The sequence below is a fragment of the Bidens hawaiensis genome, unplaced genomic scaffold, assembly GCF_021521415.1.
Source record: "Bidens hawaiensis isolate Kalapana, Puna unplaced genomic scaffold, B.hawaiensis_p1.1 tig00031115_1, whole genome shotgun sequence".
Taxonomy (NCBI): domain Eukaryota; kingdom Viridiplantae; phylum Streptophyta; class Magnoliopsida; order Asterales; family Asteraceae; genus Bidens; species Bidens hawaiensis.
Window position 1 is genome coordinate 102,196 of NW_027505203.1, and position 17,747 is coordinate 119,942.

Here is a 17,747-nt window from a genome sequence, read left to right on the forward strand (position 1 = left end):
AAATTCAACCCATGGGTCATATTTGCCACCTCTAGTCAGAACTACAAAACACTTAATTCAAATGGACCCATGTGATTGACATTCTTAGAACATGTTTGGGATTGAGTTTGAAAAATACTTATTGGATTTTTCAAAAAGCCATTTTGAAAAGCCTGGATTTTGAACTTTTAGAAAACTGTTTTTTAACCCTTTCGAAAAAACTAAAATAAAAAGGATTTTTGTGATTGCCACACACATTTTGGCTTATTGGCTTTTTGAAAACATCAAAAAGCCAATAAGCATTTTTCAAACTCAATCCCAAACATAATATGTTGATTTAACACTTTTAGTTGATGGAGAAGACTGTCATATGGACATCTTTCCAAGTATTTGAAATTGCCCGGGGAAGCAACAGGACGGTTGTTTATCTAGGGGCATACCCACGTCGGTCGCGCCAGGTGAAATGCCTTACAAAGGATCAATTAAATGCTAAGAGACAATGATATAAAATTCTTCGGAGTTGCGGGCTTGGTTCTGCGCATATTGTTCTTTTGTTCGCATTCGAAAAGGTTGGGAATTTTATATGCGCTATGGTATCGCTTTGTGATTACGACCTTTATCACTTGGTGAAGAACGAATGGCTCTATGCAGACTTGTTGGAGGATACAATAGTCTTTAACGTACAAGAATACATGTATTCATGAAATCGCATCACAAGATCTCGGAATCATCAATATATATCCAATTAATCATCGGTTCACTGAAAAAAAAAACCAGAGTTAGATCGTTAATTGATCATTTTTTAACTTTCTTTTATTGTACAATAGCTTAACCCTATATATATGTGTGTGTTTGAAATTTTAGGGTTTTAATGTTTTGTTTTGTTTGTATATATGGTGCTAGCAAATTGATAATCTATTGGTTGGTTTAATACTGATGGAGAAGACTGTCATACGGGCACCTTTCCAAATATTTCTAGATAAAGAAATTGGCCATGGAAGCAATGGGACGGTTGTTTATCAGGGGGTATACTGAAATGCCTTACAAAGGATCAATTCAATTCAATGCTAAGAGACAAGGATATGACATTCTTAGGCGTTGGGTGGACGGTACTGTGCATATCGTTTGCTTGCATGCAATCGAAAGGGATGATAATTTTATATACGCCATGGTATCTGATAGCAAGATCATTGGTAACGGCAGAAAATTGATACGAATATAAAACGGATGGAACAACGGCTTGTTTTCGGATACAGATACACCACCGAACCAAACCGAAGGGCGTCTAACATGCGTATAGGATACAGAAATCACCACCTAAACTTGTGACTAGATTCCAAAAATCACCATTCAAGTTGGCACACTTAAACTAGCATTGGAGAATCAATTTTTACTCAAAATCCATTGAGATAAAATTGACACAATAATTTTAATCAAAACATAACTTTTTTTCATTAATTAAAATTATGATACATATAGGAAAACACAAAATAAACTAACTCAAACATGACTCCATAGTTTAAGGTAATAACCAACACTAGTGGGATCGTGAAACATAGGAAACTAAAGACAATAAACTGAAAATATGACAATAATAAATAAAACATGTTGCATGGCAAAGACGTGTGACGTGGCTATGACCGGGTCATGGGCTCACCGCGGATCTTCGGGTTCAGGTGTGGTTAAGTAGACGACCAAATCGACCCACTTGATGAATCAGACCTTTATGTATAACAGTATCGCTTTGTGATCACGACCTTCATCACTTGGTGAAGAATGAATGGCGGTTGTTGTTGGAGGAAGAGAATGGATGCCCTAAACCTTACTTGTTGGACTTGATGAGGTGAGTGAATGATCGATGCATGGAAGTGTTTGCTGGGCATTTTTTCTTCCGTACGTGTATTTATGTATGAATGCTGCTTGTTTTGTAGGAACATTGTTGATGGCCTTCAACACTTGCATGCTCGAAGGGTTATTTACGGGAATCTGAACCCTTCCCACGTGTTGATATATAAATACGAAACCAGTATTGCCCGACTTTCTGTTGTGGGTACTTGCAGGCGCCTTGCTAAGGATGAGACCAGTAACTAATTAAATTTTAAATGTTATAAAAATGTTAAAAAACAAGTCTAAGTTCGTCTCGAGCTTGTGTGGTGATATGGTCTAAAATATACATATAATTATATAAATATTTCCTACACTTTTAAATACTTTTGAGCCAGGTTTTTATTGAATATTATTCTTAATTGGTTCATATGTAAGTTTAAAGGTTTCTAAAGATTATGAGCTAAAATTGAATACTTTTTACTAATTTTTACTAAACTTGTGACCAACGAGCAAATCCAAGTAATCGGTTTATACTATTTACTCGTGTTTACAAATGAAGTTATATATTAATTGCAACAGTTTTATTAATAAAGAAAAAAAGAAAGTTGTTACTCCTAATTGCTGATGGATTTTTAATGGGTCAGAACTACAAAACACTTAATTGAAATGGACCCATGTGATTGACATTCTTAATTCCACTAGGCAAAATTATTATTTGAATTCTCATTGTAGATTGTAGCTAATGGCAGGAACAAAGGAAACTTTAATGGGCATATTATATTCATTCCAAGGTTCGTACGTTGTCGGATAATTAAATATGTTTTTGTTTGGGCCACATGTAAACGTAGGGTTGGACGATAACAATAAAAAGAAAATAACAATTTGCATAGGAGGCATATGTGGCGACTGTTATAATTATAATATAATACTTCTGGAGGTTTTTGAATTGAATAAACAGATGATACAGCATCAAGAGTCCGGTCCAGTTGAACATTCTATATATTAAGGTGCTTTACTTTCTTCAAATTTTTGTGTTCTAGTTCTAAGTGGACATCAGAAAAAAATTTTAAAATGGTGTGTATGGAAAAAAAAAGAGGAAAATGGGAAAGTCAAAAAAAAAGGGAAATGGTTGAGCCACTATTGGGAATAGCGGCTTAGGAGTAAATTTATTTTGCTTTTCTGACTTAGAGAGAGGGAGCCGCTTTTGGAATGGAGGCTTAGGAAGAAAAGAGGGAGCCGCCATTGCCAATCGCGGCTTAGGAACAAACCAACTTAACCTCGTTTAACCTCCGTTAGTTATAGTATTGGGTATAAAAAAAACCCACCAAAACCCTATCACACACCCTAACACACATTATAATTTTATAACTTTAAAAAAACCACCAAACAACCTAATACACATTTACATATCTTCATTTATATTTTATAAAAACTATACCTATTTACATATGTTAATTTATATATTTTATAAAACTAATTTGTTTACATATCTCCATTATAATTTACATATCTCCATTTGTTTAATTTTTATAACTCTAGTATATTTAAAATATATATGAATGATATTTTTTTAATAATACTATTTATTACAATATTGATGGCGGTTACGAAAAATGCAAATAACATGATCTTGCCGCTTGCCTACGCCGTGGTTGATGAAGAAACAAACAACAGCTGGAGGTGGTTTCTTTAAATGTTTGCGGAGAACGTTGAAGACCCCAGATCCCGAAGGTTATGTGTAATTTCTGATAGGCATGCAGGAATCAAGAACGCCGTGGAAAACTTGGAAGCCTGGCAGGAACCCAATGCCTACCATCGATTTTGTCTTAGGCATGTAAAGAGAAATTTCGCCACGCATTTCAAGGGTGTGAGCTTGAAGAAGATGTGTTGGGAGATCGGGACACAACAAAGAAAGTACGATCGCCTAATGTACAGCCTAAAGAGAACAAATAAACAGGCATGGAAATACCTAAAAGACATTGATAGAAGTAAGTGGACACTCCTGCATGACAAGAAAAATCTCCGATGGGGTAACCTCACCACGAACATATCCGAAAGCATGAACAATGTGTTGCGTGGTGCCCGGATGCTCCCGATAAGGACATTGGTTGAGCATACCTTTACAAGAGAGGTTCACCAATACGTCATAAACTACCAACAGGCGTATAATTGTTCAACCCAATTTCCGGACCGCAAGTGAACATTGTTTCATGGTCGTGAAATAAGGGCTCGAGAACATAGAGTATTCCCTTATTCAGTACCTGAGCAAGTGCTCATGGTGAAAACATGCCTACAGACCTCCGATGAAACCGGCGATAGTCCTTATACGGTCAAATTCAAGAAGAAAACCTGCACTTGTGGTAAGTGGCAAATTTACCGGTTCCCTTGTAGCCATGCATTTGCAGTTTGCCACTATCTACAAGAAGATCCAAAAAGTATTGTGAATAGCAGGTTTCACACAGACACATACCGTGCGCAATACAACAACAGCTATCATCCGGTGAGTCATAAAGAAGATTGGAACGACGCCGGATGGACACTTTATGGGGACGCAAATAAGATAACCATACTAAGAGGAAGACGTCGTGCGAGGAGGATGCGTAACGAGATGGATAACACCTATGCACAAGAAAGGACAGGGCCGTGAGGCTTTCCCAGGGGATGTTTTCTATTTACATTCCCATCTCTTAGAAAGAGCCGCTAAAGTGCTCTGGCTGTAAACAACCGGGTCACATGATCAACAATTGCCCAAACTGACCAAATTAGTGCTGTTAGGTCTTGTATCTCGTGTTACTTTGTATGTGTATTATGTTAACCAGTTTAATATTTTGAGGAATGTTAGGTCTTGTATCTCGTGTTCTTGATAGTATTATAGTTTTTTATGTCATTATCTTAATATTATTAGATGTCAAATAATCTTACATTACATTAAAATAATTTAACATATTTATACTTATTTAAACCATAACGTGCAATATTTATACAAATTAATATTAGAGTTATAAAAATTAAATTACGGTTATAAATAATGAATCCTACACTAATAAATTATCATTTAAACAAATTAGTTTTATAAAATATATAAATTAACATATGTAAATAGGTATAGTTTTTACAAAATATAAATGGAGATATGTAAATGTGTATTAGGTTGTTTGGTGGGTTTTTTTAAATTTATAAAATTATAATGTGTGTTAGGGTGTGTGATAGGGTTTTGGTGGGTTTTTTTTATACCCAATACTATAACTAACGGAGGTTAAACGGGGTTAAGTTGGTTTGTTCCTAAGCCGCGATTGGCAATGGCGGCTCCCTCTTTTTTTTCTAAGCCTCCATTGCCAAAAGCGGCTCCCTCTCTCTAAGTCAGAAAAGCAAAATAAATTTACTCCTAAGCCGCTATTCCCAATAGCGGCTCAACCATTTCCCTTTTTTTTTTTGACTTTCCCATTTTCCTCTTTTTTTTCCATACACACCATTTTAAAAATATTTTCGTGGACATCATAACAATAATATCAACTAGTTGTTACTAATTTTGTCACCCAAGTTACATAATTTACTATCAGTTGTAGCAACAAATGGTCATGTGTTTTCCTCTGATTTTTGCAAGCTCTTGAATTGTATTCATGTATGCATGCATATATACATGAGAGTGTGTGTATTCAACTGGAGGACAAATATTATGTTAAGAACTGCACATATTTGAATTTCTTTAAAAGCTTTAAAATTATTGTTTGTTAAGGTTTTTAATGTTTTGTGCGTTTGCATGCAAATTGACAAGCAATCATAATCTGTTGATTCAACACTTGCAGTTGATGGAGAAGACTGTCATATGGACATCTTTCCAAATATTTCGAGATAAAGAAATTGGCCACGGAAGCAATGGGACGGTTGTTTATCTAGGGGCATACCCACGTGGGCGTCCGGTAGCTGTGAAACGCCTTTCGGAGGATCAATACAATGCTAAGAGACAAGGATATGACATTCTTAGGAGTTGTAGGCTTGGTTCTGCGCATATTGTCCGTTTGTTCGCATTCGAAAAAGTTGGGAATTTTACATGCGCTATGGTCTCGCTTTGTGATTACGACCTTCATCACTTGGTGAACAACGAATGGCTCTATGCGGACTTGTTGGACGAAAAAGGATACCCTAAACCTTACTTGTTGGACTTGATGAGGTACGTGAGTGATCAGTTCAAGCGCTTATTATTAGGGGTGTGCGTGGTGCGTTTGGTGCGGTTTTCAGCTAAAACCAAACCAAAAACCAAAACTTCGGTTTTTGAAGCTTTTGAAACGTTCGTTTCAGTTTTTTCAATGTCGGTTTTTTTGTTTTTGTTTTGGTTTCGATTCGGTTTCGGTTTTTGCCATTTGTGCTTTAAAATTTTAGGATGAAAAAAAAGTTGGCAAAAATTAATGAATTTAGGCATAAATAATTTTGTTAATTGTAAAATAATGGACTATTATATATTTGACCAAAAATATTTTAGTTATATATTTATTAATTTCTTATATATTACTTAATATAAAATATAAAAAAACAAAAATTTAGGAATTCAGTTAGGTTCGGTTTTTATAAAAACACAAAACCAAATCATCGGTTTTTTCGGTTTGGATTTTTTGGTTGCAGATCGGTTTTTTCGGTTTCTTGCACACCCCTACTTATTATGATAGTTTTTGGGCTTTTTTTTTCTTTGTTCCATGAATTTATGAATGTTGTTTGTTTCATAGGAACATTGTTGATGGCCTTAAACACTTGCATGCTCGAAGGGTTATTTACGGGGATTTGAACCCTTCCCACGTGTTGATAAATAAATTCGATACCGATATTGCCCAACTTTCTATGGTGGGTACTAGCAGGCGTCTTGCTAAGGATGAGACATCATTAAGATCCGATGATAGTGGTAACTCGAGATATATATTTAGCTTGATTGATTTTGTATTTTTAGATCCTGTTTTCACTTGGTTTGTTACATGTCAGTGTCAGGAACTCCAGGATGGCGAACGCCTGAACAAATTAATTTGTTCCAAACGCCGGCCATGGATGTGTTTAATTTAGGCTGTGTTCTCTTCTTTCTTTTGACTCGAGGAAAACATCCGTTTGGTGAAAGCGAAAACAATGTGGCCGACGACAACGTAGTGAATCTCTCCATGGTGGAACACATTCCAGAAGCCAAGGATCCGTCTCTCGATTGGTAAAATTTGAACCTCGACTCAGGTACAAATTTTTCATATTTTTCTGTAAGTAAGTTTATTATATATTTACTAGCATTTTTTTATGATACATACATTTGTCAGGTCAAAGGTGTCAGATGTACTGCTTCATCCTCTGTTTTGGAATTCCTTTAAGCGAATGGCGTTTCTGCGAGATGCGAGTAAGAGGGCAAATGGTAAAAAGAAGGGAGCTCGTTACATTGTTGAAGCATTAGAAAGAGATGCTCCTAGGGTCTTTAGTGGGGCGTTTAACAGCTTAATCGCACCTGAATCTATTGCTGAAATGGAATACAACCAGCAGTTCTCCCGCATCAGTGTTGTTCGAGAGCTGCTCCACTCCATTCAATCAACAGTAGCAGCTTTGCCTTGCAGAGCTCTTGAGGACAAGGTTTGCTTTTAACGCCGCTCAATTTATAGAAATCGGAAAAAATGAATCTGACTACGAAAGCGAACTGGTATATTCTTCAAATTTTTAAAAGTACTAAATCATTACTCATTTGCGCGCAGGCTGCCTATCTAGCTGGCTCGTTTTCAACAAAGTTTCCGTTTGAGGATAAGGATATGCTAGAAGAGCTTGACCACTACTTACGCCGAAGGTTTCCTAACCTGTTCATGGCGGTATATGATGTGATGCTGGATTTCTGCAAGCTCGAAGATTGGTTCGAGTGGCTGTACTTGCCGTACCAACGATTATATTAGACCCAGCTTTTTGTTAATGGGCAAACATTAAGATGAAGGAAATTGATTGCCATTTTAATTACATATATGCTTTGCCACCATTTAAATTAGTTTTGGACATAGTTTTGATTGTGTAATGCATTTACATATATGTAAGTTGATTTTATTTTTTACATATACGTATATTATTAAGTTACATATATGTATCTTGTATATTACCAATTCAAAAATGCTAAATTAAAAGCGCTACATATGTGTAAACTTATATGAACTCGAGAGTATGCAGTTTCAGTATAATTACATATGTGTAACTATGGGTAAGGATTCTAAGAGAACCCTTTGCAAATTGAGAACTTTGGGAACCATTTTGGGCATTTAAAAACACCTTTAAGAAAATATTTAAAAAAATCATAAAACAAAAAATAATAAAAAATTTTAAAAAGTAAAAAAACCAAAATTCTTATATTTCATTCCGGTTTCATTACCAAAATAATAAAAATAATAAAAAAACAAAAAAAACGTCGTGATATACACATATGTATAATTTCATATAATCTTTAGTTACGTAATATACACATATGTACAGTATCATTTATCTTAAATTATACACATGTGTACAAAAAAAACATGTAAATGTACATATATGTATATACTATACATATGTGTATATAATTTAGCTAAATCGATTTTTTTTTATTATATTTTTATTTTTTTATGAAACTGGGATTATAAAATAAGAATTTTGGTATTTTTAATTTTTTGATTTGTGTTTTTTTTTTTTATTTTATGATTTTTTTTATTTTTGGGTTTTTTGTGGTCCAAAATGGTTCTCATAGTTCTCAATTTCAAAAAGGTTCTCTCATGATCCTGATCCGTGTAACTATAATGTTATACATATGTATCACCATCACTAACTTTATTTTGATATATTTAAAATGACGTTTGTTTGGTCGGTAAACCCGGGTGGTGGTAGAACCCAAGCGTTGTCGGTCCTGGGAATTGAGGCGGTAACTGGAGACAAATTCGGTCAGTTTCGGCTATGTACGTTACGGTACCGGAGATAAAAAAGGACAAATATAAAAATTGAGTGGACCAGTGAGGTGGCGTCGGTCGGTAAACACGGGCGCTGGTAAAACACGAACGTTGTCGGTTCCGGGCGTTGAGGCAGTAAGTCTATATATACGAAGTCTGTCGGTTCCTGTCACGTTCATTACGATATCGGAATTAAACAAACAAAACTGTTTTTCGTTCGACTTCTGTTATATTCGTTACAATACCGAACGGAAAAAACAAAATAAATAAATAAATAACAAAATGTTATGGACAAGTAAGGTGCCGTCAAGTGGCCCAATCTTTAGTTGTGCTCAGGGTTGCTTTTTTTGCTAAATAATTAGCTTATTCCGTATTGAAATTAGCAAACAGTTTGTGTTTGTTAACCAATCCGTGATTTTTTTTTATAACATTTTGAAACCGTTTATTTCAAGTAGATTAAACATAAGCATAGGCTGAAAAATAAGCTATTCCAAGCATCCCTATAGTTTCTGTGTGTTGTTGATCCAAAAGGTAATGGCTTTGTTTATGATGCGCATATTGCTGTTTTATAACACGATTCGTGTTTTTTATATTTTGAAATTGTTGTTAACACAAGAAGTATATCCACCCGTGTTTTGCACTAAGGTTGAAGTGATTTCTATTGAGATATAATCTTGAAACAGGTTATCGAAAGTTGAAGGGGCTAAGTGAAAGTATTTGTATTATGTTTATTTTGGTACGTTTATCTAGTATGGTAAGACTGTTAAATATTATTTAGTTGCCTAGAATAAGTTGTCTTGTTTTGCAAGTTGTTAGTTTGTTGGAGGAAAACGGATACCCTAAACCTTACTTGCTGGACTTGATGAGGTGAGTGATCGGTTCATGGAAGTGTTTGTTGGGCCTTTTTCTTTTGTACCTACATTTATGTATGAATGTTGTTTGTTTGTTTCGTAGGAACATTGTTGATGGCCTTCAACACTTGCATGCTCGAATGGTTATTTACGGGGATCTGAACCCTTCCCACGTGTTGAAAGATACATACGAAACCAATATTGCCCGGCTTTCTGTTGTGGGGTACTTGCAGGCGCCTTGCTGAGGATGAGACATCATTAAGATCTGATGATGATGATACTGGTAACTAACGTTCAACTGTTACATCATATTCTTTTAGATATTTTTAGCTGATTTACAACACTTTTGTTATGGGTTGTCAGTTTCAGGAACTCCAGGATGGCGAACGCCTGAACAAATTCTTAATTTGCCCCAAACGCCGGCCATGGATGTCTTTAATTTAGGTTGTGTTTTCTACTTTCTTTTGACTCGTGGAAAACATCCATTTGGTGAAAGTGAGAACAATGTGGCCAACGACAAGATAGCGAATCTTTCCCTCATGGAACACATTCCGGAAGCTATGGATCTAATCTCTCGGTTATTAAAATTCGAACCTCAACTTAGGTACAATTTTTCCATATTTTTCTGTAAGTTTATTACTCCTTCTGTCCCATTAAAAGTGTCCATATTTCTATCTTTATTTGTCCCATTACAAATGTCTCACTTTCAAAATTTATTAGCCAATTTCCAATTTTACCCTTAAACACACACAACCAGTATTAATAAACAATATTGATGGCCCCAATTTCCAATGGCATTATTGTCATTTGGTAAGCAAAAAAAGTAATCATTCAATCTACCTAGAACTTTGTGTTTTTCAAACAATGACACTTTTACTAGCATTTTTTTATGATACATACATTTGTCAGGCTAAAGTCGTCAGATGTACTGCTTCATCCTCTGTTTTGGAATTCTTTAAAGCGAATGTCGTTCTTACGAGATGCGAGTGTGAGGGTGAATGGTAAAAAGAAAGGAGCTCGTTCCATTGTTGAAGCATTAGAAAGAGAAGCTGGCAAGGTTTTTTGTGGAGCGCTTTATGGTTTAATCGATTCTGAATCCATCATCGTTGAAATGGAACAACACGAACCGTTGCGCCGCGTCAATGTTCAAGAGTTGCTCTGCCTAATTCAATTAAAAGTAGTAAATTTGTGTCGCAGAGCTCGTGAGAACAAGGTTTGCTTTTAACGGCACTCAATTTATAGAAATTCCGGGGGGGAGGGATTGTTGAGTTTAAAAAAATATAATAACTAAAAAAGCGAGCTCGTATTTTCTTCAAATCTTTAATAGTTTAGTTACCCATCTAGCTTACTTGTTTTTAACACAGTTGCGGTATCGACCTATGCTGGAAGAGGTTGACCACTACTTACGCCGAAGGTTTCCTAACCTGTTGATGGCGGTATACGATGTCATGCTGGGTTGCTGCGAGGAAGAAGGCTGGTTCGAGGAGTACTTGCCGTACGAACAATTATTTTAGACCCAGCTTTATGTTAATGGGCTCTTTTGTGTATTATGTTAATGGGCAGAATGTTATTCATGCAGAAGACGAAAATCAAGAGCGATGTTTGTTTCAAGGTATTTAAACGGACTGTTTTTATCGAGGGTATCAAGTATATAATTCCTTTAAAAGGCCTATAAATAAAAAAACAATCATGATATGCTTGAAACTGTTTGTTGTCATATGTATTCTTAATGATTTTGACTCTGCTTCTATTGCATCAATGAGTATGAGATCCTAGTTTATTGTTAGTTCTTGTTGGTATTGGCATTTTGATGACAATACTGATTTTTTTGGTATCTTCCCTTTGATTCATTTAAGCATCACCGAACAAAGAAGCGAAAATGATATTCGTTCATGAGTACTACCATACTTAAACGAGAACAGACAGATTGTTACATCTTGGATAAATCGATATTATTCCATTCAAAATAGAGATATTGGGTCATAAATCATAAGGAATGCTTTCATGTTTGGGCATTTGGCTGTGAATGAGAGAAATCTACACTTAAATGTGTTTGAATGGAGCAATCCCGTGATGGATGACCTTATCGAGAGTCATTCGCGAATAAAAAAAATCGTAATCCTTTATGTTTGAAGCGGGCATTCGTTATTGATACGAGAGCTACCAAACAATTCATTGCTTGTTGTAAAGTTTAGTTTGTTTATGTTTAAGTAACACATCTACTTTACATGGAATATTTATTGGACATTCAATTATTTATAAGCATAGTTGGTTTAATGTTAATTACAACAATAATTATAATTTTATTTTTCCGATTATAAGACAACATTGTGATGATTTATAGCTTTATACAGTTGTCTTTTTCACATGATATAAAACAAATGATGAACAAACATATATAACTTATTTTAATCATTTTGTTATGATATATAAAAAAAAGGTTCCAAAAAACTTATGTATTGATGACCTTAATGTAAGAGGTATTGACGTATTGTATCCATTGTCTAGCGCACAAGTATGTGTTGTATCAATTGTCTAGCGCGCAACTATGGCAAGCAACGTACCAATTTGTTACAGTACCAAATAGTGTAGGGACTTTAGTGTAATTGTTGAATAGTATAGGGATCTTTGTGAAAACGAACTAATCGATAATCTTGTTCTACTTACAATTGTCTACAACCAGTTTATGGTACAAGGTCTCAAGTGATCACTATGTTTATCTTTTGTTCTGGTTCGCTATTAGTTGTTTACGGTTTCCTATTAGTAAAGATGTTTAAATGGCTAAGTTATTTTTTCTGTCAAACTCTATCCTCAGTCAAGAAAAAAAGTAGTTATTAGAGAAGACAAACTTAACCAACAACAATCATCGATGTCGTGTTCATATAGAACTTATGTCCTGATCAAAATTCAGGCAAACCAAACAACAATATGACGAAAAATCATACAATGTATTGCGCATTAATCAAGCACTTACGAAAATTAAGCGAGTGGGTCCCTCTCTTTGTTTTCTTGTATCAACTGCTCCCTAACTCTCCTGATCTCTGCTTCCTTCTCCATTCTTTCTTTCTGCAAACAATCAACAACATTATTAATATAATAATTTTGTACAAATATTATATTATTTCAATAATAATCTCTTTTCAAAGAAGGTAACACACAGAGGTGTCAAAATGAGTGGGGGTCAGATATAGATAACGGGTTTGGATCAGAACGGGCCGAGGATATTTTTATAAAACGAGTTGGGTTGACCAAAATACAACTTTTTGCCAAGTCTTTATATTTTTATGCATACATTTGATTCGTTATAAGATGACCACACAAACAAAAACTTCTACAAGAAGTTCACATAATAACACAAACCGTAAAATAAAATCTGCAGCACAATCCAAACCGGACAAAAAAACATCTTCTGGTCACTCAAGTAAACAAAAAATCAAAAATTTGAGGTTCAAACTTCAAAAAAGACTACTAATAAACAAAAATAATATCTATAACGAATGTTTTACATTTAAGGGTAACGGTTAAAAGTTAAAACGACTCTACCACGTCTACACAATGACAGGCTAACAAAAAACTAACCGCATTTAAATGATCTTAGATTCTTATCTTTATCATACAGCCATTGTAACAAATACTTTCACATTCATAAAAAAAACATGATTCACATATCATATCTCAGTCTCACGTGGCGTTTGCATTGCATATTTAAACTGCATAATGCCATTTGATATAAGCAGTTTTAAACAAGCAACTTAATACTCCCTATTCAACACAACTTTATTCAACCACAGATAATCCGATAAGAAATTTATATAAGCAATCACAAATAGTTTCAACACGACTTCCTGATGTATCGTAAATTAATAACACGATAAGAAGATAAACAGTTTCAATAACAGTTCCAAACAGCTCCTAAAAATGTAATCAGTTTACTACTTAAACCCAAGAAACAAGAAACTAATTATTAATATCATTTTATCTAGAGCAATTTAGTATAAATGAATTCATTAACATACTGTGTGCACCCAATTCTAGGTCTGGAGTTGATATTAGAAGACGAGTTAGCATGCATTTAGACCTAATTTTGCTCCTATCCATGATGTCAACACCATTATTAAACGTTAATCTGAAATCAGATCATCGAAGTTCTTCAGTCAAATAGTATAATTGGTGTTTAGCAATCAGATAGACAGATACATTGTGAACTAATTTTGCCACAATCCATGGAGCTTGTGAGCAAAAAACGAACCGTTAACCGAAATTAATTATAACCGACAAAACCGATCGGTTATGGTTAAGTAATGTGGTTAACCGACAATTAAGTTATAGTTACGGTCCGAATTTAACCGAAACGGAACCGACCCTTTTGTGTTTTTCAATTTTTATACCTCTATTTCCCTATTTTATGCCTCCAGTTCCAGATTCAAATATTTATATTCATGTTGCAACTGTCTAAAACTAGATATGCAAACAAGCCGAGCCGCTCGTGAGCTACTCGAGATCGGATTGATAAAAAGCTCGAAAAGAGTCGAGCTTTTTTGAGACTGGGCTGAGCCCAAGCCTCAAATAAAGCTTGATTAGGCTCGTCGAGCCTTAAGTAGCCTTGTGTATTTTTAAATGTGACTTCTTTTGGACTTCTACGTATTAACTTCAACACTGCATAACTGCGCTCGAGCTCGAGCCGACCTTAGGCTCGTTTAAGGTTTTTCTCAACATATATAAAACCAATTAAAACGTATATTAACTAGTTAATTAACAATAAACGATCCAAGCCCAAGCTTGAAAAAACAACTCACGAACCAAGCTCAAGCCTTGGAAACTAACCTAGCTCAAAAGCCAGCTCCTGTAAGTCTAAAAAAGCCGAGCTTGGAACTGGCATATTTCAGCTTCAAAACTTGAATTAAAACTTCATAATTGAGATTCGAACACCATAAGTTTCATAACTGGACCAATTTTAACCGAAACAAAGAAATAAAAATAGAGCAATTAACCGAACTTGACCGAAACCTACTCATAACCGATCCGATATAATATTCGTCTAACTTCACACCTCACAGCCAAGCTTAGGCTTGTTTAAGGTATCACACAAGCTCGATTTGAGCTTAGGCTCGCTTAAGGTTTTTCTTAAAATACACAAAACTAATTGAAAAACTATATAAATTACATAATAAATAATTAAGAAGCCGAGCCCGAGCTTGAAAAAACAACTCCCAAGCCCAGCTTGAGCTTTAGAAAAAAAGCTCGAAACGTGCCAAGCTCAAGCTCTCGACCTCTTGTAGGTCAAAATGAGCCGAGCCGAAGCTTGAAAAAACAGCTCACAAGCCGAGCTCGAGCTTAAAAAAAAGCTCAAAACGTGCCAAGCTCAAGCTCTTGACCTCTCGTAAGTCAAAACGAGCCGAGCCAGAGCTTGAAAAACCAACTCACACGCCGAGCTCGAAACGTGCCAAGCTCAAGTTCTCGTAAGTCAAAACGGGCGGTTACCGAGCTCGAGCTCGACTCAATTACATTGAAATTATCGAGAACTGTAAAATAGGAACCCTAATAATTTCTAAAACCTCATGCTAATCAAATAATCAAACAACACAATCACATATTAACATAGCAAGATTAATACAATATAATAATAATAATAATAATAATAATAATAATAATAATAATAATCAATTAAGCACCTTTTCGTCCTGGTGAAGTGCGATCCAAACGTGAACTTTATCCATTGACTGCCAGAACACAAATGCTCCAAGTGACATCCCGAAAAACGTAGTCATGTTCACCATCTTCTTCTTCGATTATTATTATTATTATTATTATTATTATTATTATTATTATTATTATTATTATTATTCACTCGATGATTCAATTGCTTCTATTATATTATTAACTGTGGATTTGTAATTTGAGTTTTGTTTCGAGCCCTAATTTTATTTGTAGCGATGATAAATCCAAACGACGTCGTCGTATAACAAGAGAAAGCTTTAATGGGTATAGTATAGGTTTTCCCAAACCCATGTATCTCTTAACTTATATTTTTATAGAAAACGGACAAATTGACACCATGTATATAGATTTTCGAGCGAAAAAACAACTAAAATCACACTACCATTGCTAGAGGTGTTCTCCGAGTTCGTTTTTCGGGTCGGGTTCTTCGGGTTTCAGTATTTTAAATCTTGACCCAAAACCCAACCCGAATCTCTCAAAGGTTTTTCGGGTTCGGGTAAGCCTCATTGTGTTTCGCCTCTGGCACTTGTAAGCCAAAACAAGCCGAGCTCGAGCCTAGTCAAGCTCTCGGCTCGTTTACACCCTATCTATAACTAAGCTTGGAACTAGCATATTTCAGTTTAAAAAACCTTATGATTGAGCTTCGAACACCATAACTGGACCAATTTCAACCGAAACAAATAAGAAAATTATAGGAATTAATTGAATTTGACCGAACCATAATTTTAAAAACTTAATACTAATCAAATAATCAAACAACAGAATCACATAACAAGATTAGTATAATATAATATTATGAGCATAAATTGATAAATAACCTTTTGGAACTCGCATATTTCAGCTTCAAAACTTTATAATTGAGCTTCGAACATCATATCCGAACCAATTTAACCAAAACAAAAACAAAATACAGCAACTGACCCAACAGAAACCTACTCATAACCGACAGGCGACTGTTAACCGATCCAATACATTTCATAAAGGGCTTGCAGTGCAGCTTGTTGTCAGTTTCTCTTTGGTTTTTATATAAACACTAATTTTTTTTATATATAACTAATGAAAATATACAACAATTAACCGAACTTGACCAAAACCTACTCATAACCGACCCGATAAAAATATTCACCTAACCTCAATTACATGAAATCATCACAAACCACAATCCCTAAATCCCAATCTTAAAATCTCTAGCTAATCAAAATCAAACAACACAATCACAAATTAACACAACTGTGCGACAACCGGAGATGTGGAGAGAAGCCACCGAACTACCCGAGATCCTAAGAGGGAGAATCGAAGAAGGGTTTGTGTGTTGTCTGCTTGATGTTGGATTGAAATGATATGCGTCGTATTTAATTATTTGGTATACAAATTAAATAATTAAGTAATGGAGGTAGTAATGAGAGGTGGGTGGTGGTGGTGGTGGTGGTGGTGGTGGAGGGTGGTGGGTTGGTTGGAGGTAGTAATTAGATGAAAATAAGGTGAAAGCTGAGAGCGGTGGGTAGCAAATCGAAAGTTGGGAGTAAAGGATTAAAGTTGGGAGTAGGGATGGCAATGTGTCGGGTTTGGGTTGGGTTTAGGTATTCCCAAACCCATACCCGGTTATAAAAGTCCATCCCAAACCCGTCGGGTTTTAATCGGGTAATTACCCATCGGGTTTCGGGTTTCTTATCGGGTTTTGATAATATACCCGTCGGGTATACCCGGCTCAAACCCGCTAGGTTTCTACCGGGTTTTGACAAAATATAACTAATTGATTACAAAGATGGTTACCATAAAGATAATGTCTCAAATAATTGACATAAACAAGTTCCGACAAATATATATTTAGAATATAGTATATATATAACTAGTTTTTATCTCCCGTATTAAATTTATATTTTTTTATTGTATGAATATACTTATGGTTTGATGATAAATTGTTTCACAAATAAATGAGATGTTATAACCCGGTTTATATAGTTTTGATGAGACCCAAGACCGGTATATTTTTTTTACTATAAAATTGATTTTTTTAATTATAAAAAATATTTATGAAAATTAATAATATACTTATTGTTTGATGAGACTCAAGACCCGTTTATTTTTTTTTACTATCAAATTGGTTTTTTAATTTAAATAATATATATATCTTTTTTAAAATAAATAAGATATTAATTTTTATTATATCCTATTTTATAGGATTTTTACATCAATAATTTGGTGAGAATAATTTTTAATTTAATGAGATGTTATAACCCGTTTAAAAAATATCTAGGTTTGGTAAGATCCATACCTATTAATTCGGGTCAAATGCATGAGAAGCCTCCATTTAAAAATCAAGCAAATCTGGTGACTCCAAAAAAAGAGGGAGCGATCATATCGCGACACATATGATTTTTATATCTTCGTTTATATATATTATAGATATAATAAATCGGGTATATAATCGGGTAAATGAGTTTATGTTATCAGGTAA

The 17,747-nt window shown here is 34.7% G+C and overlaps 1 protein-coding gene and 1 pseudogene across 2 annotated transcripts in view; one reads left to right on the forward strand and one right to left on the reverse strand.

The window, feature by feature from the left end:
• LOC143611434 (oxysterol-binding protein-related protein 1D-like) overlaps positions 1–17,747 on the forward strand; it is a 71,534-nt pseudogene that overhangs the window by 18,596 nt on the left and 35,191 nt on the right. The gene's annotated exons all lie outside the window — the stretch shown is intronic.
• LOC143611425 (uncharacterized) lies at positions 12,390–15,380 on the reverse strand. Its single transcript, XM_077085625.1, has 2 exons — positions 15,244–15,380; positions 12,390–12,637 (listed from the first exon to the last, which is right to left on the reverse strand). The coding sequence occupies exons 1-2, from the start codon at positions 15,346–15,348 to the stop codon at positions 12,551–12,553; spliced, it is 192 nt and encodes a 63-aa protein (XP_076941740.1). The 5' UTR covers positions 15,349–15,380; the 3' UTR covers positions 12,390–12,550.